Source organism: Aplidium turbinatum, chromosome 7, assembly GCF_918807975.1.
Source record: "Aplidium turbinatum chromosome 7, kaAplTurb1.1, whole genome shotgun sequence".
NCBI classification, from domain to species: Eukaryota; Metazoa; Chordata; class Ascidiacea; order Aplousobranchia; family Polyclinidae; genus Aplidium; species Aplidium turbinatum.
The window spans coordinates 10,864,916-10,878,773 of NC_137478.1; the positions used below are offsets into that span (position 1 = coordinate 10,864,916).

General features: G+C 39.8%; 1 protein-coding gene across 1 annotated transcript in view; it reads left to right on the forward strand.

Moving 5' to 3' along the window:
- The first annotated feature begins 2,099 nt into the window (after positions 1–2,099).
- LOC145774268 (tricarboxylate transport protein, mitochondrial-like) overlaps positions 2,100–13,858 on the forward strand; it is a 64,822-nt gene continuing 53,063 nt past the window's right edge. The window contains exon 1 of the mRNA XM_082585466.1: positions 2,100–2,322. Coding sequence (XP_082441592.1) covers positions 2,127–2,322 — 196 coding nt within the window. The 5' untranslated portion in view covers positions 2,100–2,126. The remainder of the gene's footprint in view (positions 2,323–13,858) is intronic.

The following is a 13,858-nucleotide window of genomic DNA, read 5'->3' on the forward strand; positions in this document are numbered from 1 at the left end:
TCTCAGTGGTGGTTGACTGCATGTTCATCACCCACTGATGCTCCATGGAATGATTTAAAGTTTTACAAGATCCTGTTCACTTCCCTTAAAGCAACATCAATAACTGTATTGCTCTGAAGGCAGAGACACCTTTAGTACTTGACAGAGGAAATGATTTCTCTTTCTCTATTCAGAGAACACACTCCTGTTGAAGAAACTTGGTTTATTGCTGATGGAATGCTACAATGCATTGATACACACTCGTCACTCAGCCACCCCAAAACAGCGACATGGATCTGGGTTTGAAAAACCAAAATTTCCACAATACTTTGGGCCATCAACAAGGCTTGGTGATTTAGTTGGACAAGGTTCATGCTATTTTATCAACTTGTTGAACCGGAACCATAAAATTTTGCAGCTGCCTGTTAATTAATGGCATGATAACATCATCTTAAAAGAAAACCTGGTAAATGTCCTAGGAATCAATGTAATTAATGACTGTGCTGAAAGGTATATAAAATTAAGCTCAGACTTCTTGAGATCTTCTCCCAGTGAAGACCATTACCAAGACACCCTGCAACTGGCAGAAAAACACAGAAAGTGTCAACCATTCCTTCACAAAAGCAGCACCCACTGTTGATGATGCCCAACTGCCTCTTTGACGATGATATGCATGCATCATCAATCATGATAATATGTTAACCAATTGGCTTGGATACTAATCGTACTTGCAGTTTCTGAAAAGGGTAACTATTTGCAGGATTATAGATAACTTAAGCCCGTATTGTAAGATCCAACTTGAGTTCAAGCTGAAACTCAAGTTTGACTTGGTCCATGTATTAGTCATACGGTAGCCCAAGTTCAACTTGTGTTCAAGCTTGAACTTAAGTTGGATCTTAGAATACGAGCCTTAGTATCCTATCCATGTCCTACTTAATCAGAGTTAGCTGTTGCTGTGTTACTATTCATGATTCATGTCCCACTTGTGTTGTCGTCATTGAATTTTTATCCTCCAGGAGAAAACATCATTGAAGCACAGTACATTGGTAATTTTTGCAGTACTCGCTTTGGAGTTGCCTGCAATGCACTGTTTCCAGTGACTTACATTAGTATATATGGCTTGAATTTGGAACTACCCATTACTGGATGGAGGCAATCATTTTGACCTTTCTTGCACAAGAAAACAGCAACACAGTGGTTTCAGTAGCTGAAATTAATGTAAACACTCTTTGGTGCGAAGACCAATGCGCTAAGCACAACACACCACGTTGCTGCCTGCTTAATGGAGGTTGTGTGAGCCCCTGCTGTGCTATTACTTATTGTGATGTCCTATTTCTTCATAGAGGGTTTTTGATAATGTAATTAATTTTGGTGTTGTGTCAGTTGCCACTTATGTTTGGTTGTTCACATCGTATGTTTGGCTATTCAATATTCATGCTAACTGCTGTTCTTATGTTGTGCAAAAATGAAAAAAAATTTTTTTTTTTTTGCTCAGATTGTTATTTTGGCAGCATTTTTGAATTAAAGTGGGGTATGTCAATAACTTTGATACCCAACAACCCATGTCTATCTAAAGCGGTTTTTGAGTTATGGCGATTGGAGTAGGCAGAAATTTTGGAGTTGCGGTGGGGTGGGGTAAACGGGGGGCCATGGAATTAAAAATTATTTTAAGGTTATTTTTTTCCCAAATGGAACAGAATTAACTTAGGGACAGATCAAAATTCAAATAAAGGGAGCAAATGAAACACCCTACTGGTGGCATAACAACATTGAGCAGATGGCCCTTCTAAAGGAGTTGGCTCTGAAATATCTCGGTATATCTGCCACATCAGCAATCAGCATCTTCCGAGTGATGCTTTTCCAGTGCGGGCTTGGCGGCAACTAAGCTCCGCTCCGGTTTGACTGGCAGTCATTTGGAATGCCTTAATCCGTTGTACTGCAACAAACATCTACTCAATGATTGTGTTGTTTTTGTGTTTAAAATTGCAACTAAACATTGCATTTTTTACTTTTTGCGTTGCTGGAGCCTGGAAGTTAATAGGATTCAGTATTCTGGATTCGATTTAGTATTATGGAGTACGATAACTCTGTAATAGTGAATTATTTTGAATTGCAGATCCCTAGCTTATAACCTTTATTTAGACATAATGACTGACAAACGACCTTCGCTGCATTGTTTACTTTCACCAACATCTGGTATAACCAACAAATCTTCTCCATGGCATCATCCATCATTATATGATCGTTTCAACTGCAAAGACTCTATGGTAGTTAACAGAAAACTGGCCGCTTTGTCTTCAAAGAAAAATCAACCAAAGAACCCCATCAAAGCAGTGTTGGCTGGTTTGTTTTATAGTTTGCACAAGTTATTTCATAGCTCACAGTTAAAAGTGCAACTTGTGTTTGTGAACTGCTATGTGATAGCATTTAATCTAAAACAAGACTCTCCAACTTTATACTGGGGGGTTTTTTCGGTCATTTATCGACCATTGACCGATTTTTTTCCAAAATGTCTGAAAAAAATATAGTCAATTTTGTCAAAATGTCCGAAAAAAAATATAGTCAATTGACTATAGTAGTAGGCATGCTTCCATCTTTTCAGATGATGGTAGCACTCTGGGTACGGCAGCTTCTTATGTGGCTCTGAAGTCCAATCCTGGCATGGCAGTCTCGTCCACAGTTTGGACATATGAAATCAGAGGAGTTCTGAGGCTACTGTCTCTCTTTTCTTAGCTGAAACAGGCCTCTCCTGCTGACAAGGTCAAAAGCCTTCGTCAGGTCAATAAAGGCAATGTATGTCGGCCTCTGCTGCTCACGGCACTTCTCTTGAAGCTGTCGTACGGAGAAAATCATGTCTGTTGTGGACCTCTGGGCGTGGAACCCTCACTGAGATTCAGGGTAGACCCTGTCGGCCAATACCTGAAGGCGCCTAAGGACCAAAGACTATTCCCACGATGCTAAGCAGAGAGATGCCTCTGCAGCTGTTGCAATCAGTGCGATCCCCCTTGTTCTTGTACAGAGTAATGATCTTGGAGTTGCGCATGGACTGCGGTACTTGGCCCTCTTTCCAACAAAGACGCAGTAACTCGTGCAGTGGTTTTAGCAGGACAGGTTTCCCACACTTTATGACCTCAGCTGGAATGTTATCCTCTCCCGGTGCTTTCCCACTTTGCATAGAGTCAATGGCTTTACTCAGTTCTTCTAAAGTTGCTTGTTTGATGCCCTCATACATTTTTCTTATGTTGCCACTGTCTGATGCAAGCTGGATACGTTCTGACAGCAGAAGCCAGTGGTTGTTTGCACAGCGGCGTGGGGTTTGCTGAGCTTTGTGTCGGGCGGCTTTTAGGGCTTGTAGGTTCTGACTGCTCGGGTTTTGTTTATAGCTGAGCAGTGCTTTACGTTTCAGGTCGATAATAGGTTCCAACATAGAGATGTGTGCTTCAAACCAGTCTGTGTTCTTCTGCTCCTTGTCTCCATAGGTCTGGACGGCTGCACGGTGGATGGTCTTACTCAGTGACTCCCACATGTGTTCTGCGTCCTGAGTCTGGACAATGTTCAGGCTTTCTTCAAGACGTTCAAAGAACTTCTGGTTTTTGTTTGGAAGGGAGGTTTTGCTGACATCGATTTTTGGCTGGCCTTTCTTCTTGATGTGATGCAGCCTCTTGGGCTTTATTGATATCCTTGAGGCAACAAGACAGTGGTCAGTGTCGCAGTCTGCACTGTGGTATGATCTTGTGTTGCAGACACTGTTTAAAGAGGTACGTCGTGTGATGACTAGATCCAACTGGTGCCATCGTTGCGATCTGGGGTGTCGCCAGGATGCTTTATGGATAGCTTTGTTTTGGAAGAAAGTGTTTGTTACACAAAGGTTGTGGTAGCAGCAAAGCTCGAGGAGCCTTTGCCCGTTGTTGTTCATTTTGCCAGTCCCATGGTGACCCAGCACAGTCTGCCAAGACTCATTGTCTGCGCCCCCCTCCCTGGCGTTGAAGCGGTACACGGCAACTGGGCGAGACAAAGTGGGTGATACCCACTTGGGCGAGACCAGGTGGGCGACGGACCAAGCGGGCGACGAGTCAAGTGGGTGACAAGCCAAGTGGGTGACAAGCCAAGTGGGCGGCAAGCCAAGTGGGCGACTGACCAAGTGGGCGACGAGCCAAGTGGGTGACGGAAGCGAAAGTTTAGCCATTCGGAAAAAAATATGACTTTTAATTTTTAAATAAAGTAAACAATATCACACCAAATCAGAAGAATCGGTTTATTTAAATACAGAGCTTTCGCCACACAAGTGTGGCTTGATCAGTATAAACTGCAACAGTAATAAAGAATGATATACTATTAAGATGATTATAATTGATGATTGATAAAATTTAATGAAAGTGTTAAAAAAGTAGATAATATAGTAAAAGAATAAAAAAGATCAAATATTATACATAACTATAAGACTTTAGGTCAATACACTAGATAATACGATGATAATCAACATGTAAAAATTCAAATGTATTAAAATTGTAATTGAACTTCAAGAGAACTTTTAACTATAAAACTAGTTTCTACGTATTATAGCTCCTATCATTTGTCTGACTTGCCTGACTTCTAACGATGACATAGCCTACACTATTTATTATCGTGGTAGTATATATGGAATAAAGACAAACTGAACCGCTAATTGAAACAGAACTAAATTCTAAGAATGTTGAGATGCAATGGCATTGGCATAGCAACGATAGGTTAAAAGTAAAAATGCATTTCAATAATGATGTCATAATGAAAATTTTATATTAGAAATGAATTAAAAATGAACAACGGAGTAGTAAAGAAAAAAACGTATTGAAATGTTTAAATCAATTAGTGAAAGAAAAGAACATCTAAAACGAGAGAATTAGGAAAATAGACAAAACAAGAAGGTCTAAAAAGTAGTTAGTAAAAAGATCGTCAGTAAAAGAGTGATAAGATTGTTTATTCTCTAATGTTTATCCCAGTAGGTTCTTGTGAGTGAAGTGTTTTAATCCAAAATTGTTCTTTAGTTTTTTTATATTCACAAGTTTTGTTAAGTTTGTCAATGGCAATGGCGTGAAAATCAACAGTGGTATGATTTTGTTTGTTGAAATGTAAAGCTACAGCTGTGTTTTTATTGTTCTTGATGTCTCGTAAGTGTTCACTAATTCTGATTTTAAATTTGCGTCCAGTTTCTCCAACGTATTGTTGGAAACATTTTTGGCAAGTAATTAAATAAATGATGTTAGAAGAATCACAATTAACTGACTGAAAAATATTAAACTGTTTATTTGTTACACTAGTGGAAAAGTTTTCGCAAGGATTAGAATGAGCACAAGTGGAACAACTAGTTTTATAGTTAAAAGTTCTCTTCAATTACAATTTTAATAGATTTGAATTATTACATGTTGATTATCATCTTATTATCTAGTGTATTGACCTAAAGTCTTATAGTTATGTATAATATTTGATCTTTTCTATTCTTTTACTATACATATATATATATTGTGTACTTTTTTAACACTTTCATTAAATTTTATAATCATCTTAATAGTATATCATTCTTTATTATTATTGCAGTTTATACTAATGAAGCCACACTTGTGTGGCGAAAGCTCTGTATTTAAAAAAACCGATTCTTCTGATTTGGTGTGATATTGTTTACTTTATTTAAAATGTTTTGTCACACCGTGCAATCGTGCATCCCAGTGGATCATCAGTTGAATTATAGCAAAATTTGATGAAAAGTTTAGGAACGAAGTTTTGTTTTGGAATTTTAATTTTTACATTAAAATACAATGATTGATTTGTGGAAGGGAGGCAATGAGAGTTCTCACACTGAGTTTCACGAAGCATTGGAAGCAACATTTTCATTATTTTTTGTAGTCTAGTAATAACGCTTGCTGTTTGATGTTAATTTGCATTGCAGGGGTCGACCTTAACTTTTTTTCGCACTGGCCAACCGGACCAGTGGCTCACCATTTGCACTGGTCCGCACGAGATCGCACTGGTCCGTCCCGTTTACTGATAAAAACAAGATTGTTGTGGGAAGCACGAGGCCAACCCAGGGAAAACCACCTTAAAACGACAATAATGAATGGTGGCAATAACATGGAAATATACAATGGCAATAACAGTAACAACAGTTTATCTAGGCAAGACATTCAATCTACGCTGACGTTGAGTCTTCAAGCTACTTGGGGCTCTTCAATTTCTGAATCCGATGATGGGTCATAATCGGAATCTGATGACGGGACGATCACGGAGTCATAGTCGGAATCCGATGTGTGTTTGTCTGGCCTTGTAAACACATAGCCAGTGTCGGGTCTTCTTGACCTCACCGATGAATCGTTTGCCATCCATAGATGTATGGCAGGTTTGGGATCGAAATCTTTTATTTCTGCTGACTGTAGCTGGATGGTCAGAAGATCTGTTACGTGGTCAGCCCGGAGCTTTGTCCTCAGCTTCGTCTTGACAATTTTCAATTGGCTGAAGCCACGCTCAGCTTCAGCAGAGCTGGCTGGCATACTCAGAACCAGGTCTACTAAGGTTAGAATGTTGTTAAACCTGCCCGTGTCAACATAAGCCGCATTCACCGTTTGCCAATTCTGTTTCTGTACAGGGCCTGATCTGCAAGGCAAAGACAGATATAATAACAAAATTAATTGTGCACACAATATTTGCTGCATACTAACAACACTCAGATATTAATTCAACTATACTGCCACGTTTGGCTGAAAAAGACGAATTACACTACAGCTTCTGCTACTTGCAAAAAAGCATGATTGAACACACAAATTATCATGGTTACTTTCAGCTTGATACTATCATAGAGATCATATTATTTACCTGTTGTACAGTGCAGTTTTGAGGAACGTCCACTCTGGTGCAATCTCATCGGTTTTGACCCCAGCCTCTTCCAATGCAACATTGTAGTGCTCCGTGAGGGTGCAGATGCTCTCATCTCCAAAATCTGAGCCACGACGAATAAGAACAGTTAGTAACTAGTGAAAAATGTTACCGTGCTCACTAATTAAAAGTGTCAGGAAAAAACATTAGTTGTTGACAAGTTCACTTTCAATTACCTTCCATATCTTCTTTAGCCGGCCACATTGAAAAGCTGGCAAAAGATGTGGCCAGCACAACTTCTTTTTCACTTTCCACAAACCGGTTTGATAATGCTTCTTGAAGCGTATCAATGACTTTGTCCTTTGTGGACTTTACAACGTCACTGTCACCAGTTAGTGTTTGACCTTTAAAGGTTGTACTGTTTGACCGCAGTGACTTCTCTTTCGGGGTCAAGCACCTGTTAAGAACATCACTGAGTAGAGTAGAAACAAACTAGTGCAATATACCAAAGTTGAACGTAAAGATCCAATAATCAAGACACACTCTCTGGGTGTGTTTAAAATTAGGAATAACAAGAAACTATGGTAATAATCACCTTTTGTACTTGGCAAGTGTTGCCTTTGTCACTTCCAAGACACGGTACACATCGCCAACAGTCGTTTCCCTGCCCTGGGCTATCAATGACAATTGCTTCAGAGCAAGGACAATGTCCCACATAAAAAGTGCGAACGAGATGAGGTCCCTACGACGAAGCTGCTTGAGGAAACGTTTGGCCTTTGCAATTTGGTCAGGCCGGCCAGTCTGGACTTGCATCTGTAATGAGAACTGTTCTAACATTTGAAAGTACAGTATAACTATAAACCAGTAAGTTACACTGACTGCAACAAACACATAATAATCAAACTAACAAATGCAGTGATCATTCTAGAAAATTTAATGTGGTTACCTGGCCAAGGTGAGTCGTGATTGCTTCATATCCACAAATTACTATCTTTATAGCGTGCTCCAGATGAGCCATCCACCTTGTCCCTCCTACACGGCTTGGTACCAATACATTCTGCCCCAGTGCTATATATCGCTCACCTAGAACCGAACTATGTTATGTCCATTTTTCAAGTTTTGAGAAAAACAGGAAAATAGATTTTGAATTGAGTTCAGTTCAGCACAGTTCAGTTTAAAAAGTTTGAAATTTCTGCAGGACTTAATTGACATAGGAGAAATCTGAGCATACCATCAGATAGAGCTATGTCCACAACCCAAGAAAAGTTGAAAAAGTGATTTTTGCAAAAATTGGACATAACATAGTTCGGTTCTAGGTGAGCGATATGTTGTTTTCAAATTGCTTCTGTTGAGAGCACTGTTGTGGTAGAAGAGATATAGGTTTAAGAGTAAAGTACCCAAACTCGTGTACAAGGAACAAGACTTCAGAGCATCTTTATATGCCAATTCCAGTCTGTGGGCAAAGCAGTGGATTGACTGGAGTGAAGGTTGTTTGTGGCGCAGGATGGCTGCAACTCCGTTCTTCTTTCCGACCATTACAGCAGCCCCATCTGAACCAAGTGCTATCAGTCGTTTTAACCATTGCGTTTCAGCCTCCCTGCTAAGAGAGGTTACCGCATTGATGATAGCTGCACTGATAGACTTGGCATCAGCCTTGTCCACATTCACCACCGCCACAAACCGGCATGTAACTGTACCTTGGTAGGCAAATCGTAAATACACAATTTCGGCTTCCTGGATAGAAGCATCGGTGGTGCCATCTGAAATGACCGACAAGAATTTGGCCTTTCGCATTTTTTCGGCAAGAAGATTCCTCTCTACCTGCGCTATGCAGTGTGTAAACTTTTCGGCTTGCTTATCATTGCGATATGTAGACCCCACATCCAGGCCTTTGGCTTCATCCAGGTGACACATCCAAGTGATGTCTGTGTAAGGCCTGGAATGTCGTGCAATAGCGTGGCAAGATCTGCAAATAATTGGATGGCCCAAGATTAGTTAACACAATCTAATTAGTTTGTGAAGGAACTGCACAATTTAAAATTGTCACATTAAAGTTGCTCTCAACAGAATTGTTACATTAAAGTTTACGTTTACCTGAAAAGCTTAACCAAACGATCCATTTGTTGCTGATTCAATGTTTCCAGCATGACTTCGGCTCGGCTGGTGCCTGCAGGCAAGTTGATGGCCTCTTCCCTAGCGTAAGCCTTTTGGTGCCCCTCACTCTGGTGATGAGATTTAACAGAGTCTATTTTAAAATTATCAGTTCCCTGTTTAAAAACATTTTTGTTTCCTCCCTTGCCGACCATCGCAACTTCAGGATGTTTTCTACATATTGCACAAAACATGATGTTTTCATCTTCTTCATAGCACAACCATGGGAACTGTTGTTTCCATGCAAGGTTAAATTTTCTCTACCGCTTTGTTTGATCATATGCCTGATTGCGTTTTTTTTTCTTTTGTGGGTCTTGCTCCGAGTCTACTCCCTTCCTCTTCACGTCTGGCTTCGGAACTGTACTACCCGTGGTCGACGTCAACCACCGCAACATTTTCTTCGTTCAGTAAAGCAAATTTTGTAATAAAGAGAACTTTACTGAACAGAACGCGAATTCTTTAAGCAATCGTGCATAAACCTTAAGTACGGTATTCTTATTCAATAGTACCTAATTCAATAATAACAGTCAACAATCATTATTAATTTAACCTATTTATTAAGTTAATTTGATGCCTCATCACTCACATGCTCTCTAAACTCTAGCACAATCTTAACATTTTTATGCATCGAATCTCTTGAGAGTACTGTACTACTAGGCTATACCAGAGCTCACGTGTTGTTGCGATTCCCCTTTTTCTTTCGATTTAACATCCGATCGTCACGTGATGTTGCGATTGCTTTTTTGTTATGATTTAACACGTGATATTGCTGCCTTTTTCTTACGGTTTGACACGCACGGATCACGTGTTTTCTTGTTTAAATAGAAGCGCAAACGAGAACCACGCACTCTAAACGATCAAACGACATAATGCGATGATATTTTCGCACTGGACAGTCGGACCAGTGCGAAACGATTCGTACTGGTCCGCGGGGAACTTGCACTAGACATTGGCCAGAGGACCACTGCTAAGATCGAACCCTGCATTGTGACATCATCTTGACATATTATTTTGCAATTTGAGGCGTCAGGGTTTATCGTGAAGCTTAAGAGAAACCCCTCAGAAAAGACACAAACGAATGGCCAAAGAATGATTTAAGTCAGTTATGAACGTTCCCTAACCGTTATCAAAGCTTGTCAGTATAAAATATGACTACTAGGGCCATTTTGTTTATGACCTAAAAATTGAAAAATTTGACTTTACCTTTAGAGCATCAAAGTTATGCTAATCTCCGTAGTTAATGATTCGTATGTAAGTTTTTACATGTATTTTAAACAATAACACACTCAAACAACTAACAAAAACTTCTGTTTTGCTTGAAAATCACTACAAACGTTCCAATGTCTAATGCATGTACCTACCAAACCAGCTACTTAGTAGGTAAGATCTCAGCACTGGCTGATCTAGTGACTCACCGCAAGTGTTTATAATATTCAGAGACTGGATTGTGTGTTGCAAAATAATGTGTCAAGATGATGTCACAATGCAAATTAACATCAAACAGCCAGCGCTATTACTAGACTACAAAAAATAATGAAAATGTTGCTTCCAATGCTTCGTGAATCTCAGCGTGAGAACTCTCATTGCCTCCCTTACACAAATCAACCATTGTATTTTAAAGTAAAAATTAAAAGTCATATTTTATACTGACAAGCTTCGATAACGGTTTGGGAGCGTTCATAACTGACTTAAACCACTCTATGACCATTCGTTTGTCTCTTTTCTGAGAGGTTTCTCTTAAGCTTCACGATAAACCCTGACGCCGCAAATTGCAAAATAGTGTGTCAAGATGATGTCACAATGCAAATTAACATCAAACAGCAAGCGCTATTACTAGACTACAAAAAATAATGAAGATGTTGCTTCCAATGCTTCGTGAATGCCTCCCTTCCACAAACCAACCATTGTATTTTAAAGTAAAAATTAAAAGTCATATTTTATATCGTATATTCCTTCTACGCCTTCAGGGCTACGGTCTTTCGCACTCTCTCATTGGATGCACACTGTCAGTTTTTGTTTTATGTATGTTTCGGCGTTTCGCATCCAAACAAAAATAAAAATAAAATGACCATCCATCCCCTCAGAAAAGAGACAAACGAATGGCCAAAGAGTGGTTAAAGTCAGTTATGAATGCTCCTTAACCGTTGTCAAAGCTTTTCGGTATAAAATATGACTTTATTTCTTACTTTGTTGTCTGGTGTATGGCATACAACCCACCTATCGAGTAAGACTCTAAGCTCCACACACCCAATGAAGCAGGTAAGACTGACAGGTCAGCACCTACCTGGCCGGGGGCTGTCCGGCTTAAAGCGGGCGGTAGCTGAACCAGTAGGATTTCGAGGATCCTTCCCACTGTCAAAGACCGGAATGGCCCGTTTGGGCGAGTCCGATTCGACTAGTCCGATTCGGCGAGTTCCCTATTCGGCGAGAGCCTTTTTCGGCGAGTGCCCTATTCGGCGAGTTTTTGAAATTTTTAAAAGGAAATTATCGGGTACCATAGCCTAACTACAATTGCCGTTTTTACATCGTTTTAACGTCGCTAAACGTTGAAATCGTGCAGAAAGGAATAAAAATAAAATGTTTGAACTATTAAATTAAAATTTGTCATGTCAGTTCAGTTATTTTTGACCATACACACAGGGCTGCGATTTTTTCTTTCTTGTCGAACGACCAAAAATTCTGCGTTTGTTTTTTTGAATAGTAATATGACGCCATAAGAGTCAGATTATAAGCGTTTGGCCGCGAATTACCGCACAAGTTGTGTGGTATCAGAGTCACTTAAGTTTTAATCGCACGCTGGTTGAGTGATTGCAAAGGAGTATCAAGCGCTAAGTTATGTACCTACCGGACATGTATATTATTTGTTTTGCTCCATGGAGAACTGTTGTAAACGCGAAACTGAGGATCGCAAAAGAAAAAATCCCTTAGGCTATACACCTAGCGTAGCCTACTGTGAGAATTTTTCCTTTGGCATCTCTTTAGTCTCGCTTAGTACGTAAATGGTTAGGCACGTACCCGCACGCAAACACAGTTAGGAGCGAAATATGCAAGTTACCAAGAAACACAGCGAAGATATATATAGTGAAAAATGAACTGCAGATAAAAGAAAACGGAACAATACTACGATAATACGAAACAACGGCGTAATGTTACAGCGTTTAAGGTGTGCCGAGATCGGAGATGGCAAACAAGCCCCTTCGTACAACATTGCAACTTCAGACCGAAACCCAGATCTTTCCATTGTTGGTGGTACTTCAACATGAGAGGTCGTTTCAACTTCCTGATGAGTTTGAACGTCTAGTGAAGCCGTGCTATCGCCAGGGCCTGACCTTATATTTGCAGATGGTAGCTCACCGACCGAACTGCTTGTGCAAACTCAGAAACGTCATCACTATCTCGTCGAGAAAAGAATGTAGGCTATCGATGCGTTGTTCTTTATGCGCTTGAACGGGTTTATTTATAAAATTTTATTGTTGAAAAGTGAAAACGGATTAGGCGCATTTTACTAAGCATGCTTTTGCTTATACCACTATTAAATTAAACATGTACAAAATTGAGAATGCTTTGCGATGTTAGGCTACTAAACACTATTAGCTGGAAGTTTATCTGAATGATAAATTCCAAAGTGACGTGGCAATGCTTCTCACGATAGCTCTTTCGAACAGATCCCGCACTTCACTCGCTGTTTGCTGAACCTTAACCGCTTTCCGGTAAGACCGACCGAAGCTTTTGCCATCCGTGTTGTAGCAGGATTCTTTCGTTTTTTAGTCATTATAGGATACTGACTAACTGAAGGCTATCCTATCTATAGTTGGGCAAAGCTATGCTGTTTTTACAACTTGCCTATTACCTTGCCTTGTCCACTCCCAGTGACTACGGTACCTACTATTCTTCTAGAAGCGAACTCTAATATACAGCGACCTTTCTTATCTGTGTTTCTGATTCTGAACATCTGGTCAGAAACTAGGCTATTTTCTTGATGTAAAAAACTTGCGTAATAAGTAGGCTTTATACTGTGTTCTTTTATTGTGTGCTTCTGCCATTATTTTCTCCTGTATCAATCGCCTGCTTTAAGTTATATAACGGAAAGGAAATCTTAAATTTGTTTTCGTCATCATGCACTGGCTACATAAATCCATCATTGTTAAATCTTTCAAAGAATGACATCTCGCCTGGTGCGAGACAAATTTCCTGCAGATGTCCAGACTTCCCAGCCAGCAAACTTGTTTATACATGTGATGCATTGTGATAGGCTACATACTGGCTACAATGTAATGGCTACAATGTAAAAACGACGGGTTTTGCTAGCTGGGTTGTGTGCTTTTGTGAATGTGCAAAATCGTCCATTACGTAATCACAGAAACTCTTTTAGTGGAAGGAAGTCGAGTTGCAACCGTGTTGAGCTGTCTACTATTCTTTATTCACATTGCAAAACATTTCTGCAATCTTGGAACAACAAGTGCACTGCATAAGTCAGACATAAATACAAACTTGCAAACACGTTGACAACTAAAAGTAGCCTACTTCGGTTATTTTATCTATAAAAGAAACCCGTTGTGTCGAATAGCACGAAACGTGTGTGGCGAAATGTTTGATGGCAGGCGTTAGACCTTCGAACAAAGCATTTTCCCGCAGTGTTCAAAATGTTCTGGAAGCGAACTCCTTTCCATAAAAATAGCGGATTTTTTCATCTGTATTTCTGAACATGTGGTCGGAAACTAGGGTGTTTTCTACATGTGAAAAACTTTCATAGCTAGTACCCAACAGTCATTTTACCAGAGCAATATTGTTAATTGGCTCAAACGGCGAAATACAAACAGGCATAGACGTTGACAACTCAACGTAGCCTAGGTTATTTCATCTATAAAAGAAACCCGTTGTGTCG